The sequence below is a fragment of the Coturnix japonica genome, chromosome 2 (assembly GCF_054131305.1).
Source record: "Coturnix japonica strain WE chromosome 2, WE-NBRP24, whole genome shotgun sequence".
Lineage (NCBI taxonomy): Eukaryota > Metazoa > Chordata > Aves > Galliformes > Phasianidae > Coturnix > Coturnix japonica.
The window spans coordinates 11913167-11933233 of NC_140664.1; the positions used below are offsets into that span (position 1 = coordinate 11913167).

A 20067-nucleotide genomic window follows, 5' to 3' on the forward strand; every position below is an offset into this window, starting at 1 on the left:
CATGAATTTGCTCAATCCTTCTAGCAACCTGACTTCAAAACCTATTGTGGCAAAAACTCACTGCCTGCTGTGTAAAACAGCATGTCCTACATTATGCTTTAACCAAGTGTCCCCAGTTCTCTATCTGTGCCCTTCAACCTAAGACTACCTCAAGTTCAATTACTTTAGCAGGCTTTCTCTGTACCTTTTAAAACTCCACACACAGCCTTCATGGGAAAGACCAGTACTCTATACAGTCCTTAAGATATGTGCACAATGTGCACACAGATTTAATAACTGTGAATCTGTTTTGTTTTGGTGTTAATGGTTGTTTTTTTGTTGTTTGTTTGTTTGTTTTTAATCTCACTTATTGAAGGGAAGACTTACTGAAGGAAAGGTGCCCTAGGAAATCAGTAAGTCTACAAATATGGTACCCCAAGCACTTGCATTTGGAGATAGCTTTTGGAATACAAGCACAACGGACAAATACTGCTGAATATTCTCAGCATCCTAAATTCTCTCTAACACTGAAAGTAGATACTGGTAAAAAAAAACAACAACAATAACAACAACAAAAAACAAAACAAAACAAAACTGAAGGGTTGTAAGCAACATTTTTGCATTCAGCAGTTCAGTGCCTGCTTCCCATACTCTTTAGAGCCATAAATTATTCATATCAGCTATATGCTGCCTACGTCCTGGTTTACGTATCAGAAAACATAGTGGGGGCACACACCCAGTGCCATGTAAACTATCGACCTGTAACCATTAGGAAAGGAAACTGTTACCAAAAACCCCATAGCATTTAGCACACATTTTAGAAATAAGTGTAAGTGAAATGGCTAACTTGCTGATGCAGTTTCACAAACAAAAGTGATCAGCTCATCTTCAATCTTCGTAAAGGCATCAAAGTCATCCACAAAGAAGACATGTCTTTCACTGGGCTTGCTGCCAATATTAACTAACTCTGAGTAATCAGCATCAGCAACTCCAATAGCAAAAAAGCTGAAACCTGTAAAACAAAAAAGAACATTCTTGTGAGTTATTCATTTAAAGAACGGAAACTAAATATGATCACAGCTAGATTTGCACTGGCTCCTTTCCTGATTAAATACAGTAGTGGAAATCTTACTACTGTTCTATCACACAAGACAGTTCACACGTGACCAAAAAGAAAGGTGATACATTCTCTGAAATATTTCTTTTGGCTATTTATGCTTCATGAGTTAATTAAAGCTTAATACTTAAGTGTTCTTTTGAAGGCATAAAAACTAGACAACTGTTTAAAGTTTTGTCCTATGTTTGAATTCTTTTTTGCTGTTTAAAACAATGTATCCATGCCCTACTACTTTGTAATGTGTTACTTAAAAAGGCACTGAATTCACCATCTAAGAATGATGCAAGCAGACAATTAAGTTCAAGTGACTACTTGGACTTAGTAGTCCAAGGAATCAGTAATATCCACTGGAATCTTCATAGCTGCCAAAGTCTAAAGACTGATTACAAAGCACGGATTTAATTCCTTCTTAGACCTCCTCACATCAAAATGATTATAGCCTCTACCTTCTGTCCTTCATCTTCGTTCTGTATGACATTTGGTGTCCTTAGGATTTTGATACAAACCTCAGTCATTTCCACATACCCAACCCTGTCCTGACCTCTAGTCTCATAACATTGTGTGTCTCTTTATTTAAAACTGGTGTTAAAAAAAACAATCAACACAATGATTGTAAGATGAGAGCAGATCAGAATCAGCAAAAGAACATATTGGAGAACTTCAAAGGACTGCTTGGATACAAAATAAAGCAGTTCATTTTGCTGGTAACCATAAGACTACATTTCATATACAATAGAACAGATTCATACTATCATGCCCTCTAAATTCTTTGCCATGGGAGCAATTCCATTAACTGCTACGTTTGCTGTTTTATTTAAAGTTGGAAAATATTCTGGAACAAAATAATTCTAAATAAATAAAAATAATTATAATTAATGAAAAAAGAAAAAGGAAAATATGAATAGTTCTTAGAACTACACATTTTACCATCTAGTTGCATTTCTCTGGAGACTTTGTTCACATCATCCTGTGATCGCCCATCAGTAATGACAACCAAGACCTTTGGAATGCCCTTTCTCATGCCTGCCTCTCCAGTAAACAAGACTTCTCTTGCATGTTTAATAGCTTTGCCTGAAATAGAAAACAATGGTCAATATACTTTCTCTGTGACATAAATCCAATGGCTTTTCATATCATATGTTAGATATCAAAGAAAGGAGAAATTTCCATATGCTCTGTCTCAAAAATGCCTGCCCAGATGTATGTTTAGAGATCTGAATAATCACCATGAGACTGAAGTAAGCTGAAGACTTTACTGTAAATAGATTTCAGTGGTTGTTGGATCCTTGGCAGTCTGTAAAATAGTGCATTCTGTTGGTAGTACAATAGAGATTTAGAAGTTTAATTCTGACCACAAGTTTTGAAAACTTGACAGCTTCAGTCATCAGTTTCTTCAGTCCAGAAGGTGAAGTTGAAGAATATCTTTGAAAAAGGGTATTTGGTGCAGGCTAGAGGTAACAGTAAATTCCCTTTCTGGTTTGTAGGAGCACATCCAGGTAACAACTGAAAGTACCATGGTAGCACTTTCCTGAGTAAACTGAAAACGTGTCATTTTGATACTACTGAAATTTGATGCAATGCAACAGCTGCAAGAAATTTCTGGGCAGTCTGAGAATAATAAAACATATGGTTTCCAACTTAAACTTTAACCCTTCCAGTACTCATCTTTAATTTCTTCCCATCACAGAGATGGGAATGAAATAATTAAAATGTAATTGCATTCACTTAACTAACCTGTTCTTCCAGCTGTCTTAACTATACCACTGTGGCTTAACTGTACTGGCTTATTACCAGGAAGACCCTCCACTTTGCCCACTATTTCCCAGTATTCTCTGCAGGCTCCCTCTCACCTTCTCCCTCCTCACACTTTTTCCACTTGCTAAGTCGATTTCACCTTCTACAATCTCAAAATACATTTACTTCTGCTTGACTTTCTTCTCCTCTCTCCCTCCCTGACTGTTTATCTCACTATTGGGCAGAAGGGTGCATACTTAATGGCAGAAAGTGAAGGGTGTAAACTGTAAACTATTTAAATTCAAAGCCCAACTCATAACCAGTGTGGAGATTCCACATTCTCACTGCTTGTACATAGATATCTTAAACCACTTAGCAAATGGAAAATAAAACAGAATCCTGGAATCTTTTGAATCAGAAGGGACCCTCAAAGGTCATCTAGTCCAACTCCCCTGCAATGAGCAAGAACACCACAGCCAGATAAGACTGCTTGGAGCCCCATCCAGCCTTACCTTGAATGCCTTCCATGGACAGGATATAGACCACCTATCTGGGCAACCTGTTATAGTGCCTCATCACACTTATTGAGGCTAAATGCTTTACAGAGAGAAGTGGGGACAAAATCTGCATCATAATCATGATCTTTCTCACCTGTTTTTGTATTTCCTCCTTTGTAGGCTATTTGCTGAATAGCCTCAAGAAGAGTCTCTTTTGTTTTGTATGCATTCAATTTAAATTCTGTCCTGGGATCATCACTGAATTGAATTATTGCCACCTGTGAATACAGAAGATGTGTTTATTATTAGAGCACTATCCAGTGTATATAAGCAAAAAGCAAGTGAATTAGAGCATTTAAAACAAGGATTTATCTTGTAATTTTGCTCCAACTGAAGCCAGAACTTTCTTCTTTTAAAAAGCGTTCAAGAAATAAAGTTTAATTTTACTCTCCAAAGTTTTGGCAACCACTTAATACTTTCTGGTTTCATTTTCCAGCAAATAGAATGAGAAAAGTAATACCCACTTTGGCAAAAGTACTCTCGATCCAGCCCAAAAGTAAAATCCTACTTACAGACACTCACACATGTACAGTTACTCACATGTGCACAGTTACTTGCACATGGAACTGCAAGGACTTTATTCAGTCTCCATGAATGAACAGCTGCACAAAAGCAACTTACAGCTGGGCAGCAACACTGAAGCAAGCAATAGGAATGTGCAAAAATATGTTCTGATATATGCCATTTCTTGAGTCAAGACTGTGTAAAAAATGTAGATTACCTACAACATATAAAACATATTAAACTTCATATTTGCTAAATGATCCTGAGGTGAAAGGAGCTGCTCTCATCCTTAAACTAAGCATGCGTGTCAGATTTGGAAGCACCATGAGCAATAAATGAACTAAATGGAACTTTCATTTTCATTATCAACACCACTTCTAGCTTATTTAGATATGAAGACCAGAGTGAATACTTATGCAGTAACATTAACAAATCTCATCAGACTGGTACAGAGGTGACTGATGCAATACTTCAAGCTTTCAAAATGAATACCATGAATTTTACCATAAGATGTGTGTAAAATAAGATAATTGAATAATTGCAACCATAAGCAGATTAGATATTCTACATAACTGTAAAATAATGTCAATAACATTTTGATTCATTTCACTTCTGATTTCCCCTCTGTACCCAAATGTTGATTACCTGTGTTCCATCAGGGCCAATCTTATCCAAAGCTCCAACTGTACTGTACAGAAAGCTTATTATCTTATTGAAATTGTCATCTCCAATACTCCATGACCCATCCACGAGGAACACCAGGTCAGCTTTGGCTGCTTTGCATACTGTTAAAAAAAAAAAACAAACAGCAAGTGTTCCAAAATTAAAGCAACTCCTCGGAAATTGTCATAAATCACCATAGAAAACAAAACTGTCATGAAAAAAGTCTGTTCTAAATGTTAATAATGCTTTAGTAAAGTGACCTACTGGTATTCATTTCAGTGGAAGTAGAGAATCAGATGAGCTCTGCAAGGGGGGAATGAGCAACACTGACAGAAGACACTTCAAGGCCATAACAGTTATTTAAATCTAGGTAGCCACTTTGATTTTTATTTAGGCTGTTAAATAAAGTCACACATGCACTTTGCATGACATAGCAAGACTGTATTCCACTGTAGAGGTTCTCTGTGGAATCCGCACCTCAGCTCCTCCCCTTAACTGCAGTATTTAGGAGCAGCACAAGTTTCCCCAGATCATCTTATTTTAGCATGTTCTTGTGCAAACTAGCAAGCAGGGCTTTACACATACCCACAAGAGTTGTGCAGTTTTTCACAGGAACTGGGAAGCTTCGGAGCACAACAGAACCCAATTCTATTGCTCAGAGTCAGAATATAGCAAGGCTAGTTTTTAAAAGTATTTCACCTTGAAATAATTAGTCTTCTAAATCCAGAGAGTGGGACAGAAAGATATATATATCTGTTTAGTTTTCTGCTAGCTATGCCTTTAATAATAAAAAATAAAGAATAGAATGCTTTTTTTCCTGTACCTAGGTATTAAATTCTCAATTGCTGTAAACAGTTTTGGTCCTCGGTTTCCAACAGTAACAATGTCCCTCACAGAGGTACTCATGACTCTGTACAAGACCCTACATGCTCAATTGATAAACAAAAGGAAGCCTGCATTTAAAGAACCTGAACATGGCCAACAATTTTGTCATTAACTGAAGCAGACTTATTTTTTTCAAATCGTGCTGTTTTAGAAGTTTAATTATCCCTAGGATATCTGCTCCAGTGGCAAAATATCTATGGTTTAAGAGTTCTGGAAAAAGAAAATCTCACAGATGCTAACCCTCCTTTCTCCAGATTTCAACAATACAATAATGATGTCAGATTCTTGGCTCATTAAATTTAAGCCAGCTGCCTTAACAGTGTAGTCGTAGCAAATGCATTTTGACATGTGATCTCCACAGGTCTAAAATATCGTCAGAAGCAAAAAATCATGAAACATCTTGAAATTATTATAAATCTACACATGCAGCACTTACCTTCTTTTGCAGGAGGGATTGTAGGTGGTGGTGGTGGTGTTGAAGGAAAAGTTGGTGGCTGAGTTGGAAGTTGTACTGAAGAATAAAAGAAAGGAATGTAAAAATGCTTCAAAGGGAAGCCCAACTTATTTTACCTACATTAAACATAGCATTTTCTACCCATTTCCACATTCCAAATTCATTATCTTTAACCAACTAGTAATGCAGTTGGGCAGAAAGATAGATGAGTGTGTCTTCCTCTGCTGGTCACCTAAAAAAGGACTGTACTATTAGAAAGCAGTTAGTGGGTGCACTTCATTGTGAATGGCAAAGGGCTGCTGAAATAGCACAGGAGCTGTTCATTTCCCTGTTCCCCAGTATAGTAGAGCATGTTGTAGCCCCCATCATTGACATCCTTAATTCATTTTGTAAAACATCAGTGTTCTTTTCCTTTCTGATAACATCTAGCCCTTAACCACAGAAAGTACATTTCCACATGACCAATGGCTGAAAGTCTTGCTGCATGCAAGAGCTCCATTTAGCACTTTGATATAGTTTTGGCTGAATTCTTAGAGATAACAACCACGTGTTTTGACACTGGTAACTGAGGCAGTTTCCACCTTGGTTCAATAGTGTTTTCTTTTTCTTTTTTTGCAACTGTTGTCAATGTGATTACTGTAAGAAACAACAGAGGACATAAAAACATTATAACTGCAAGGAAGACAGTTTAGTGTTTGCTGTAAGTTATGTGATGTTTAATGGGCAGCAAATAGAGTTAAATACAACTTCAAAAAAGACATCTATCCATGGGAATGCTTAGTGTAAACAGGACTCATCACAAGCCCCATGTCCAGACAGATGTTTGTTCCCACTGAAATTGATGTTTTTCCATTGGTTTCAACAGGAGAAAGGACCAAGACCCAGAAACATGTGCAAAGAAACTAATTTCAGGACCTTTTTGGACTCAGGTTAGGAGCCTCCATTTGTGACACAAGTCACACTGCAGTGCTCACAGCACCAGAGGTAGATATCATCATCTTGACACAGTGTATTTTTCTGATATGATACAGCAATTTGTTTGCATGAGAAACTGACAAACAGGTCAAAGTGTCCTCTTCTCAACTTATCCTACTAACTTTCCTGAATTGCAGAGCATACAAAATGCATTACTCATGCACCTGCGCAAGTCTGTGCTGTACAAGAACCCAAAGTACGGGCAGGTAGACTGGTAGAGGACAACAATGTTATTAACTATGAGAGAAGGGTAACAGTGCTGTGGTATTTAGCATTACAGTACGAAAAGTGTAAAGGAATTACAGTGAAAAGCTAAAGGAAACTACATAGGAATAGCACATATGTAGGCAGTCAAACAAAAAAGTAGAAGAAACAAGCAATACTGCTGCTGGCTGAACTCATATCTGCTTTACTCACATGTTGTCTCCATGATGCTTACAGCAGGGCCTTCTATCTCTTGAAGCTGTGCATGGACGCTGATTTTATATTCAGTTCCAGGCATTAGTTCAAAGAAGCAATGTCTGGGTGTCCCTCCACCAAGATTTACCTCTTGCTTTTTCCCATCTGGAATAAAAAAAATAGAAATCATTAAAACATAATTTCCATTGAGGTTTTACTGAATAACATAAGTCTGAAATTAGAATGGAACCTGACAGCCAACAACGTTGACAAAAAAAAGCTTGTAAAGCACATGATGCTTTATTTCTTTAGATTCACCTCCCTGCAGTGACCTATGGGGGACAATTCTTGATACATCCTTTGTATACATTAGCAGCTGAATTATATGTCAGACGTCTACAGAAAAAGAGATGAATTTTGCCCCTTTCATTGAAGTTAACAAAAAACTAACACTGTTATCAATGGGCTTTGGATCTGGTCCTAAATTATCAGTCTAATGAGGAATTGTTGCATTATGCAATTCCATGGCATCCTTTGTCTATGCTTCTGGTTCTCAGAGTCTATATAATGTGTTTAGTAATTGCAAGAGAGGCTGAAGTACGCATTGTACTCCAGTTTCCATCAATAACCACTGTACATGATGGTTAAGAAATAGAGTTTTATAGGATTTTCACAGATAAAGCCTGTTAAATTCTGAGCTGGAGAGCAAGCTCACAATGCAAAAAAAACCAAAACCTGGGTATTGCAAATAGCACATGGCATAATTTTTAATAATAACAAGTTGTCAGCAAAATTTGTAATTTGTACCAGAAGGAATTACAGTAAAATATAAGCAACTGATCTCACATTCTACAGAGTATAAACATAAAATGCCAACCATTCACTGCCATGTAAAAAAATAAAAATAAAATCTGATGCTTGTCAGGAAGTATTAGGTTAGTATGAAAATAAATGATGACTGCCTAAATAAGTCAAATACCCTATGTGACCAACAAAAACTCTAAATGATAAATGTAAGTACAAAGCTCTTGTTCACACTTCAGCTCAAACTTAAGCTCTGTTGCCTCAGACAAAAAAAATAAAAATCTGGAAATTCTGTAAGAACAAGGTATCAAAAATGCAGAGTACTGGCTACCTACAAAATCTGTTGTCTTTTAGCAGCTAAGACTGCTGCTTTCTGAACAGCTTATCTGTATTTCAGGCCTTCAGAATTACCATATCACTTGCCATAACACAGAAAGTCATTAATCTTTTATCATCAAATTAGTATTACTTTACATGATACCTTGGATAAATGTATTTAAATGTTATTAACTACACTTCTCTCAAGTTATCCAAACTTCTAATTTGTCACCACTCCAAAGATATATACTGGGGATAAGAGAATAACTGCACAAAATGTGACTTCCTAAAATCACTTCTGGCTACACCTGAGAATCACAGTGTAAAAGAAAAGACATCACTGTCTATATAATCTGTGCTAAAAGCATCAACCACATGTTGCTACATAGAAATATCTCATGCTTATCTAACTCATGTTAGATGAGTAACATTACTATGAGGTATAATTAACAATCAGCTCAATGAGAACAGACAAAACTGGATGCCGTTCTGACAATGAGCAGGGTCCTTAGTGGCTGGGCACTGGAACAGGCTCCTCAAGTGCAGCAGCCATGGCAGCAAGCCTGCTGGAACCCAAGAAGCATTTGAACAATGCTCTCAGACATCAGGTTTGAATTTTGGGAGTTCCTGTGTGAAGCTGGACTCAGTGATCCTTGTAGGTCCTATCCAACTCAGGATATTCTGTGGTTGTGGGGATTCATTGAGAGCTATCCCCTACTTTACTCTTCTCCCCTAAGCACTGTGATCACTGATGGGTTAATTTACAATCTTAAATGTATTCTGTTCATCTTTTACCCATCTTTTGTCCCCCACAACCATGAGCATCTCACATAACCATCTTTCTTCTACCGACAAGTAAAAAATTCCAAGCGACAAAAGGACAAGTTTAAATCTATTTGATATAAAAGTATAGGAATGCTACTCCTACTCCTGAAACTTTCAATGTGTAAACAATTCTTTCATCTGCTCATCATTTCCAGTCTTTCAGGAGCCAGTCTACAATTCTAACCACATACAATTTCTTAAATCATGCAATTCATATCTCTGGTTTAGGCTGTAAATTCATATCTAACCATTTAGTAACTTACCCACAAGTGATTCTATAACTACTCTGTATGCAGTAGCATGTCTGTGAAGCTGCCACTGAGTACAGAGACTAGTCATTCGGACTTGATATGTATCCAAATTCGTCACACCCAAGTACACTGAAAATTAAATAAAAAATTGAGATTTACATACAAGATAAAACAACAAAAGAATTATAGTAAAAGAGAATCACAGAATTGTTAAGATTGGAAAAGATCTCTAAGATCATCCAGTCCAACCACCAACCCAATCCCACCATTCCCACTAAACATTTCCCTCAGTGCCACATTTCCATGGTTCTTGAACAGCTCCAGGGATGGTGACCTTCCTGGGCAGCCTGTTCCAAGGCATTACCACTCTTTCAGAGAAGAACTTTTCCTATTATTCAATCTGCAAGGAATATGAGCGGCCCTTGCTGTTAGCCTCGTGCATAGGAGGTTAGTGTGTTGCCTTTCTTACTCTCCATCTACTCCTTTTCCAATGTGGCTCCTGGAACCCACTGCATCTCATCAGGTGCTGAAGCCCCAGTGCTCACTCTGGGAGGGGCTGCACAGAGAATGGCAACATACAGACAGCTCCCAGATGTGACGGTTTCTTGCCAGAATCCCCAAATATTCCTGGCATCTCTTTGAACATCTTGTTGCTTGTAGCAGCACCCTTTGCAACAACCTCCAGCAGACCTCTGTTTTCAGGGAGCTGCAACACAGCTGCAGAGGGCTCACCTTCCCTAAATATAAGCCACTGTGTATAGGGCTTGACTGTTGTATTTTATAATGATAATAATGGGCTTTTATTTCTCTTTTTATAATGCATTAATTTGATTTATCAATGATGAAAGCATTCTAATAAAGGGATCCAATAACACTTTTTTTTATAAGAGCTTCTTACAAAAATGACAACAAAACTCAAAAAAGAAATTGGAAAAAAGTGCATTTTTAGATCAGAGGTTTGGAGCTAAGATTAAATAATAAACATTGCTAAAAAATCAGTAGCTACAAATCAGTATGAAACATCATTATAAAAGCAGTACATCTGCCAAAAAAAAAAATATTTTAACTTGAGGTTTAGATATATATACTAATTCAGACTCTATATAGGGAGTTACAGGAAGATAAAAAAAAAAAAAAAAGAGTAACCATACTTTTCATTAAAGAGATTTGCATATAGTACTTGGAAAATATTTGGCTGATAAATAATAGCATCTGTTTAAGACTCCAGCTTTGCTAATGTCCAGTAGGTTATAAAGCATTATATGTTTTGATAAGAAAAGAGACTTCAATTTCAAGAAAACAATTTTCACACAACTGGAAAAGACTTCCATGTGAAAATTTACTCAAGGGGCTGCACAAAGCTCTATTTATAGTGAAAAACAGTCTGCAGAGACCTGAATAGCATGAAATCATTCTTACAGGTTTTGGCTACGCCTGTTAGGGCATCACTGAAGCCTGTTGAGTACGAAGCAAATACTTTCACACTGTATTCTGTTCCACTGAAGAGATTTAGAATGAGAATGGTATTAATATCATCTCCTACAAAGGTCTCCAATGCAGGACCAGGGACTGCAAAAAAAGAAAAAAGAAAGAAATTAGAAAATCAGTTGTTCACCCACTCAATTAACAGGCAGTAAAAACAAATCTTAAGACCCATCCAAAATTACATGCAGCCCTAAAGTTACTGTTTTTTTGTTTGTTTTTACCATGCACAAAGACAAAGACACTGCTCAGAACAGTGTACAGTTCTTGTATGGACAACACACTTGGGAAATTCAGCAGTGGGATTCATTATGGCAGGGCTAGACATTGGCATCTGTAAAAACTCTTTTGTTCTGCTTCAATGACTTACTACTGCCCTAAATAGAGTGCCAAAGATCTCCTCAGTTTGATGGTGTGCCAGGAGCAACGGGGGACAGCAGACACCAGCCAGAACAGTCCCTAAGGGGTTCTTAACACAACAGCATCATTTAGCACTGTGCAAAAATGATAATGAAAATAGAAAAGAATAAAACTATACCAAATCAGAAGTGCAAACAGCTTCTTTCTCACCTCTCCAAGATGTTCTTGATAGACTTCAGAAGCCAGACACAAGTATTGCCTTTAGATATTGTTATAGTCCCTTAATAGTCACAGTTTTGTTTGCTATCAATAGAGGACATTTTTCTAAAGAACTGTGAATGAAAATAGGTGCCTTGTCTAGCTGTGATGTGCAGGTGGTCAGATGCAGTATAGACAAAATGATCCATGAATAAAAAGGCGATTATCTGGGACAAGTAGGGCAGCAGAAGTAAGTCAAAGAAACGAAAGCTTTGCTTGTGTTGTAAGGGGATGGAAGTTGAGGACAGGAGAACTGAAGAAGAGAGGTACAGGAAAAGAAGAAACATAGTTTCTGAAGTAAATGGGAGTCGGGAAAAAATGACATAAAAAGACAAACTGAAGGAGTTAGGCTTGATCAACACTATGAAGGAAATCTTATGAGAATCTTACTTCTGCCTACAATTACATTATGGGATGGGAAAGCAAAGATGTACCATTTTCCTGAGGCAAACAGGAAGAAGACAAGAGGAAATGGTTAAAATTTGACATATGGGAAATGTTGATTATATATTAGGAAAAACAATTTCAAAGTGAAAGCAGTCAACTGAAGCAAATGCCTAGAAATGTTTTGAAATCTCCATTCTTGAAGATATTACAATCTTGGCTGAACAAGACCCAGTGACACCTCCTCCAAGCTGGCTCTGTTTTGATCAGGGAGCCCAAAAGAATTACATCCCATGACCTGTAACATCCATACCTGTAACATGCACTGTAACTACAAAATTCTCATACTCAAAAACTGAGACATCAAGTCAATATAATTTTTTTTAAGAGGTAACTGTAGCTATTAGATTTATTACAAAACTAGGGGAAATGTTGCATTAGAGTGTCAAAAGCAAATGACAATAGTAAAAACAGCTTAAAAACTTACTGTTGATAGATTTGTAGACAATTCTGTAACCCATAGTTGGTGATGGTGGGGCGTCCCAGCTAATACGTAATCTGTTGTACCATTCGTCTGAGACACGTAAATTTCTAGGAGCAGATAAGGGTACTAAAAGGAAATGAAATCGAGCCTTTACAAATGTAACTTGTACAAACCCATGCATAAAACTCAAACATGCACATGAAATTCATGAAATATTCAGTTTTCTCAAATCTGTGGGCAAATCTGCCAGAAAGAACGCTTTATATCAAATTCCTCCTTGTAATTCTGCTGATAGATTAATGTCAGTGTACTTCAGAAACTCATGTCAAGTTATACTAAGAACTAATCAAGACCTTTATTCAACAAACCATGAATTTCCAGATAAATTCCCAACTTTGTTCACAAGGTTTTTTATTTAATGTAAGGCAATTCAGAGATAATGATCTTTCATTTATACAGTCTATTTCAACATAATTGCACTGAAGTTTTCCAAGTATAAATCCTGCTCTTGTTTCTAATTTCTGATGACCTTTCAGATGTAATGATCTCACACACACACACAAAAATTAACACATTAACAACACAATAGCTTGTTTGATGCAATCCCAGCAGGCACTATTTACATTATATTCTACATTTGCTGGATTGTCCTTTGTGAGCTCTCTCTGTCCAGGATTTACCAGTTTTACTACTCAGTAAGTTTTTCTGAAGATTCACTATATTTAAAATTCAATCTGCCAATTAGAAGCAGCCAATTGCTTATAAGCCAATGAATTGAGATTAATATAAAGCTCTTAAATCATATTCATCAAGCAAAGTAAGGCCATGTTTATATTAAAAGATACCACTACAGTCAGGGATAAAAGACCAAAAGAAAGAGCCTTTGTTCATACATATTCTGGTTCAAGAAGAGCAGGAAGTTCATGCTTACATGTTTTGCCAGGAGCTGAGACACTGACTCCCTCCCCATCAGCGTAGATTGGAGTAATTGTAACTTTGTATTCCGTGTCTGGTAGCAGAGGCTGAAGCAGAAGAGTGTTCTGTCTCCCAGGCACCATTATCTGAATAGTCAGGGTACCAGAAACAAGGTTAATGATTAGGGCCTAAACCTTCTTATACCACAGATGAACTGAGATTCCGTTAGTACTTGTCACTAACATTTTAATTTTAGTGACATTCAGAAGCCTGAATGGGAGCTGCCTGGCACATGAAGAGGACACAGTAATAAACAAACAAACAAACAAACAAACAAATAAATAAATAAAATAAATTAAATAAAGAGAATACGACCTAGCATTTCCTGTACCAAACCTGTTCTTTGGAGTGATATTACTGGAAGCAACTGTCCCTAGTTTCAAACTCTTATTTTGGATCCTCACCATCTCAAGCCCATTGTGTGAATCTATCCCCTGAGCCAATAACCTCACATATTTGGCAAGAAGCTGACAGACCTACAATAAGCCACTTCAAATCAAGAGGAAAAAGCAGAAAATGAGCCCCCAGGAGTTTTGTTATTTTAAAGAGAGATGATCTATCTGAGGATGCTGCATCTAAATTTTCTGAAGCTGATACTCAGAAAAGAAGAAAGCTCTTATCAGATCTAATGCTCCAGGACACATTTGAACTACTTCTAATTTTGGCAAGGGATACATGGAATGACATAAACCTACTACACCCAGGTGCTGAGACTTGTCAAATAAACGCTTGATTTGTTTTTCAAAATTGGAAATTATATTAGGAGAGAACCACCTAAAGACACATGCACAGCCTTCTGTGTTAAGGTCCTATTCACATATACTCCAAACATGCAGCCCAAGGTTCAGAAAAGACCCACCAAAATTTTAGGTTTTTAGAAAACGGGATGCAAGCATTGAAAATTCTCATGTTTCAAAACAAGATCTTCCGCAGGACAAGATGGGTTTTAACCTTGTGAAAAATTCTTGGCTTGAAGGAAGAAAAAAAATGTGATCCTTCCAGCAAACCCAAGAATGAACATGTAATTTAGGGGTTGACTCTTCTGTAGGGAAAAGTATCCTATTACATTTCTTGTCCTTGATTTTCAGCCAATTGTATCAAGGATTAAAAAGTTTATTAATATTTTTATGGAGAGGGAGGAGTAATTGGAAATTAGACATAAATCAGAGCCAAAAAAACTAAGTATCCACCACAGAATTGTCACGCTATATTTATGTCCAAATTCCACAAAACTTTAGGGTTCTGTTTAAGAAATGTAATTAAACATATGACCACTATTATTATTATTTTCACATCTATATTGCACCTCCCAGGTGCCTGAAACCACATGAGAGAATTTTTCAGTTTAAAATGTGCTTAATTTTAACCGTGATCTTAAGTAATTCTTTAAGTAAAGTACTTACGTATGGGATTCATTTAAAAAATGAAACTGAATTGTGACCAAAGATTATATGACTTGAGCATGTACTTAAAATTAAATAATTTGTGGAACTAGAGCCAAGACACCTACCTAATATCATGAGGTTTTGAGTCAATTCACCATTCCTTCTGATAGCCAGAACTTAACAACCATTTCTTACAGTTATCATTTGGTTTTAAAATAATAGTCATTGAATATTAAAACAATACAATGGTCTTAAGATTTAAAACAAACAAAAAGCATATAAATAAATAATTAAAGAATCCAACTTTGTACACATTTAAAAAATATACAGGAACAGGACAGTCTTTTAACCTTCTTAGGTTTAACTCTGCATTTGACTGTTTGTATCAGGTGCCATGAGAATTACAATTCTGAAGTTCTATCTCACAGTAAAACCAAATACAAATAATTTCTGACCACAACAGGAATGCTTTGCAAGAAGAGATCGCGCCTTAGCAATTATTAAGCAATCTTTTCAAGTTTATGAAACCATTCATAAAAAAAGCTATACAGACCGTTCTTACCGCTTCCTCAGCACGGTCACCTGTGGCTGTGAGATAGGTCACTCTGAATTGCTGAACACTGTAATCTGAAATGTCCCACACCACACTCAGACTTGAGGTCGTTTCATCATCTATAACAAGATTTCTGACTCCTGTTCGAAAAACTAAAGCCAAAAGTAATTCGATTAGAATTTTATCCATTCTATTTTTAGATTTAAAATTGTGCTGATTATCACTAAATCTATTCTAGGACAAACCCATTTAGTTCAGTCATACTTGAGCTTAACCACATATATGAACAATCTGATTAAATAATAGCTACAGAATAGCTGCTATACTATGTACTATTCCACTTGCTTTATTTATATTACTTAGCTTATGGAGCATTATAATAATAAAAAACTAATTGTGGACAGGATATTAGGGAACATTTATAAATTTCAGTTTTTTAAGTCCCAAGTAGACAAAGGACACTCAAAAAAATTAACAAACTTCTGAAAAATATTCAAGTTCATGTTTATGTTCATGCTTACAAGAGACAAAAGAGTCAGATTTTCCAAATTAGACTCAGTTTCTGTGTTCCCATGTAGCATCTCTGGAACCATACGCAGCATAACAGGTTGGATCCTATCCCGGTGGATGTGGCATGTACAGGAAGCTGGCTACACAGAGAAGCATGGTGAAGGAGCACAACAGCATGCACCTTTCACCAGTATTGTTCCTCACCTGAAGCCTACACCTCAACAAGATCTTGCATGACAGCGTGCTGGCCACAGAAACCACGAGGACTTGGTGTTACCACCCCTCAGTCCTATCACAGCTCTCTGCCCCCAGATCTGGGTGTGCTACGTTGCAGAAGGCCTCAGTTCTTTGTCTTCAGTATTTAAACTGTTTACATTAATTTCACTTACCTGCTATGGTGGGCTTAGGAGTTGTGGTAGTGGTAGTAGTAGTGGTAGTCACAGTGGTAGGTATTGCTGTAGTTCCCGCAACTGAAAAACAATACTCAGCTCACAAACAATCCAACAAGATAAGCTACAGTACTAATCTTGTATTCCTAACTACGATGACAAAAAGGTGTGTTGAGACCTACAAATATCCCATGCACTTCTGAAATTTCAAAGATTACAATGGAACTATTTATTTCATTTACTTGAGACACATTGATGTGCAGGAGTAGTCCTTAGATCTAGAGATACGACATGATTATAAATCATACAGTTAAACAATTATATGTATAGTCTCCCACATTTCTGTCTTAGCTGAGAGTAGTGGCCTCCACTTCCATGATTTGTTAGAGCTGTCACATTTACTGAGCTGACAGCTCTAACACTCTGTAAAGGTGTTCACTATTTTCCAAATGAAAACTGAATGTATGCTCAGTAACAATAGGCAATGCCAGCATCGTTAGGATGGGCAATGACTTCTTAACAGAGGACTGAAGATTAAGCTTTTAATTAATAAGAATCAATAATATTTTTGAATCTACACATGAAAAACATAGTTGTTTACTTCACCAAGTCACTATCCATCAAAGGAGAATCTGCACATGAATTTAAGAAATACTTTCTCCTCATTGAACAGAACAAAAATGATCTGTATCAGTTTGCATTGTGTCAATGAGTATCCTAAACTGTACTTCAACAGAAATTTACTGATACTTCAGAAATGAGAAAATCAAACATCATCCCCCATAAAAACTCCCTTTGTAAGCCAGAAATAATTTACTGAATAGGTGCTTTTTCCATAACCTTCCAAGAGCCTCCTTTTGCATAAATAAATAAATAGAAATAAATCCATTCCTTTACAGTAAACTCATAACATTCTCATTTCTTAGAGAAAAACAAATCCATCAGCAAAGGGCGAGATGTTTTTCATATCTCCCAGAAGCTGATATAGAGAGAAAGGACACTTCTGTTTTTTTAATCCATGTAATTGAGTAATGCAAATTTCCACATATCATACACTGCTCCAGAAATAGACTTGAAATATGACTACATTGTCAGTTCCTTGACAGAGGACAGAAATAGATGAAAATCTTCAGGGCAATGACTTTATCTCATATTATTCTATCAGGTTTATCATCAAGTGCAGAAGATGAATCTATATGTGCACATAAACTGACTTTCTGGCCTAAATCAGAATTTATACTTATAGTATACTTATATACTTAATACTTACAGTAGCTCAGTGCTAAGAATGCTCTACTAAATTGCAATGGGTTTAAACATATGGCTGAGTGAGTCCTAAATATGTGACTGACACTGAATCAAAGACTTCAACAATCTAAATGAAACTGCTGGCTACCATTTTGGTTACAACTATAAATTACACTATTTATGATTTATAACTTTTATCTTTTTAACTTCCATATCAATTTCAAAGGATACCCATGTAAAATTTCTGGACACTTCTTTCAGCCAAGAGTGAACACCTCTCCAGTGAGTATAAATTACATAAATGGGAAAGAAAATGGCATAGCATAAATGCCAAGCATTTTCAACAAAATTCCTGTTATGTATTAACATTAAAATATTTATTGCCTCCCCTCAATTTAATATATGTCTTAACAAAATACTGTGTTCCAAGACTAAAAGTTGAAATGTAGGATGGAAGAATATATTTCCAGATCTTATGGTTATTAATACCACCGCTCAGAAAAGGGGCCAAACCATCACTTTGATTTAATGCCATCTGCTATATAATATTAAATTATACATTAAATTTAAATTGTTTAAATTGTCTCTCTAAAAATGATATTCAAGAGTTTGTCTTACATGTAGCTCCAAGAACAGCAACAACTTCACTTTCAGTTTCATCATCAAAAACTGCCAGCAAAGAAACTTCATATTCTGTGTTGGGCAACAAACCCTCAATAACATAACTGTCTGCATCTCCATTTAAGACAACCTAAATAGCAAAGCAAGATAAAAGAAAATCACTCAATTAACTCACATAAACTGACTGAAGTCAAAGAAGTCAACATAAATCCACACTCAGGTAAGCCCAAATAATTTATTTACCTATGATAAAAATTAAAAGTATCACAAAGCAAGACTGGAACAAAAAACAGTGTTATGAAAATATAAAATGAATTTATTATCTTGTGTCTGGCTTGATTACCTTAACACGCAACCTTACTCTTTCACATACAGTCGATGAAGTGCTAGAGCTCAACATACGTATTTCATTTAAAAAACTTTAAAATTCAAAACATTCCTCATCGAAAGCAATATAACATTGCAAGTTGGTTTTCATCCATGTTTCTACCATTCAGTCACTGTCATGACAAGCACACTTAGTGTCTCTGTAACTTTACAATGCTGCTTCTATACTAGATATATAATCTGGGTTATGATTCTGTGCATTTGAAAGCTATGTGAAGAATACATGTAAATGCACTCTGCAATTAGTTGCAATAAATGTAAAAGGTTACTACTAATTCCACCAAGCCCTATGTGCCATAAATCACTACACTCTACCACAGACCGACAGCACATCAGCTCATTCTTCAGTAACCACTCATAAGAATGAACGTGGTTACCTCTGACAGTTTAAACAGAGGCTTTTTTTTCCACTGTTTTTGCTAGGTAAGCTTGACTATGACTGAGCATGGTGAGGGACAGCTCATGCAATCAGTATCATGGATGGACTTAATGTGAGTACACATGAGATGCTGATCTGTTGCAGGAAATTGGTGACAGACTGGTGGAAGGTGTATTTTTTCCATCTAACAAAGCTGGATCCAGAATGGATGTCCATAGCCAAAGAAATCAAGCAGACTGCATGCTGTTACAGAAAGAACATTTGCAGCAGACTTGGAGATTTATGGGAGATGTGCTGTTGAGAAGCTGGCTATATGTCATGGCATTTTAAAGAGTAAATTTCCTTATTTCTACCTATGACAGCAAACAGATGATTCATATGTGCTATGTTAACTGTAAGAAGAAGGCTTTTCCTTATGCTTTTTTTGTTCATAGATTTTTATTGGAAGGGGTCAACATATGGGTAGGAACTGGAGTTAAAGGAACTGTGAAGCAGAATAGAAAGAGACTAGATTTCCTAGGTTGGCAAACAGGCACAGTCAAGGAAAAAAATATGTATATATCCTTGGGAGAGGAACTCTGTAACTAATTATAGGCTTTCTGAACTCTGATACAGAAAACAAAAGGAAAAATAAATTAGTTGGGCTCATGTCTTCTACAACTATCAGATAATGAACTGGGCAGCCTATACTGTGCACTCTAGTATCTATTTTCCCAGGAAAAAATCAGAAATCAGCTTCAGTGAGCCTAGCTGTATTCTAAGTCGGTATAAGTAATATCTTTCTTTCCAATTCCCCAGACTCTCTAGTCATATGTGTCAACATAAAATTCCTGCGCATAGCAACTATCTTACACATTACTTTGGCAAACTTTCTGCAGCTTCTAGCACTCTCCACTCCCGGCTAATTTAGCCCACAGAGATGAATGCCAAAAAAAGAACACAAAGAGCTGAACTTTGAAGTGGAGAGGACAACTAACAGAAGAAAAAATAGTAACAAATACAGGAGTGGAGCAGCATGCATTTCCTACTTTCACCTACAAATAAAAGGTCACCTTTAAATAAATTATTCCAGCTCTTCTATGCTAACATCCCACTATAATCTTCTCTCACATCAGCAGTGTGAGTGAAGTAAGTTGAGGTGTGTGTAATTCTCAACATCATTCCATGACCCCACTCAGCTAATTGGC

The 20067-nt window shown here is 36.5% G+C and overlaps 1 protein-coding gene across 11 annotated transcripts in view; it reads right to left on the minus strand.

Annotated features, from left to right (window-relative positions):
* COL14A1 (collagen type XIV alpha 1 chain) overlaps window positions 1-20067 on the minus strand; it is a 104322-nt gene that overhangs the window by 40219 nt on the left and 44036 nt on the right. For 7 of the 11 annotated variants that reach the window (XM_085539355.1, XM_085539357.1, XM_032442893.2 and 4 more), the window contains 13 exons: window positions 18112-18244; window positions 16246-16326; window positions 15347-15498; window positions 13365-13494; window positions 12437-12559; window positions 10885-11034; window positions 9478-9594; window positions 7286-7432; window positions 5876-5950; window positions 4537-4676; window positions 3482-3605; window positions 2024-2167; window positions 827-991 (listed from right to left, as the gene is read on the minus strand). In XM_085539355.1, coding sequence (XP_085395481.1) covers window positions 827-991; window positions 2024-2167; window positions 3482-3605; window positions 4537-4676; window positions 5876-5950; window positions 7286-7432; window positions 9478-9594; window positions 10885-11034; window positions 12437-12559; window positions 13365-13494; window positions 15347-15498; window positions 16246-16326; window positions 18112-18244 — 1681 coding nt within the window. The remainder of the gene's footprint in view (window positions 1-826; window positions 992-2023; window positions 2168-3481; window positions 3606-4536; window positions 4677-5875; window positions 5951-7285; window positions 7433-9477; window positions 9595-10884; window positions 11035-12436; window positions 12560-13364; window positions 13495-15346; window positions 15499-16245; window positions 16327-18111; window positions 18245-20067) is intronic. The other 4 variants (XM_032442894.2, XM_085539356.1, XM_015856187.2 and 1 more) reach the window with 1 other exon arrangement.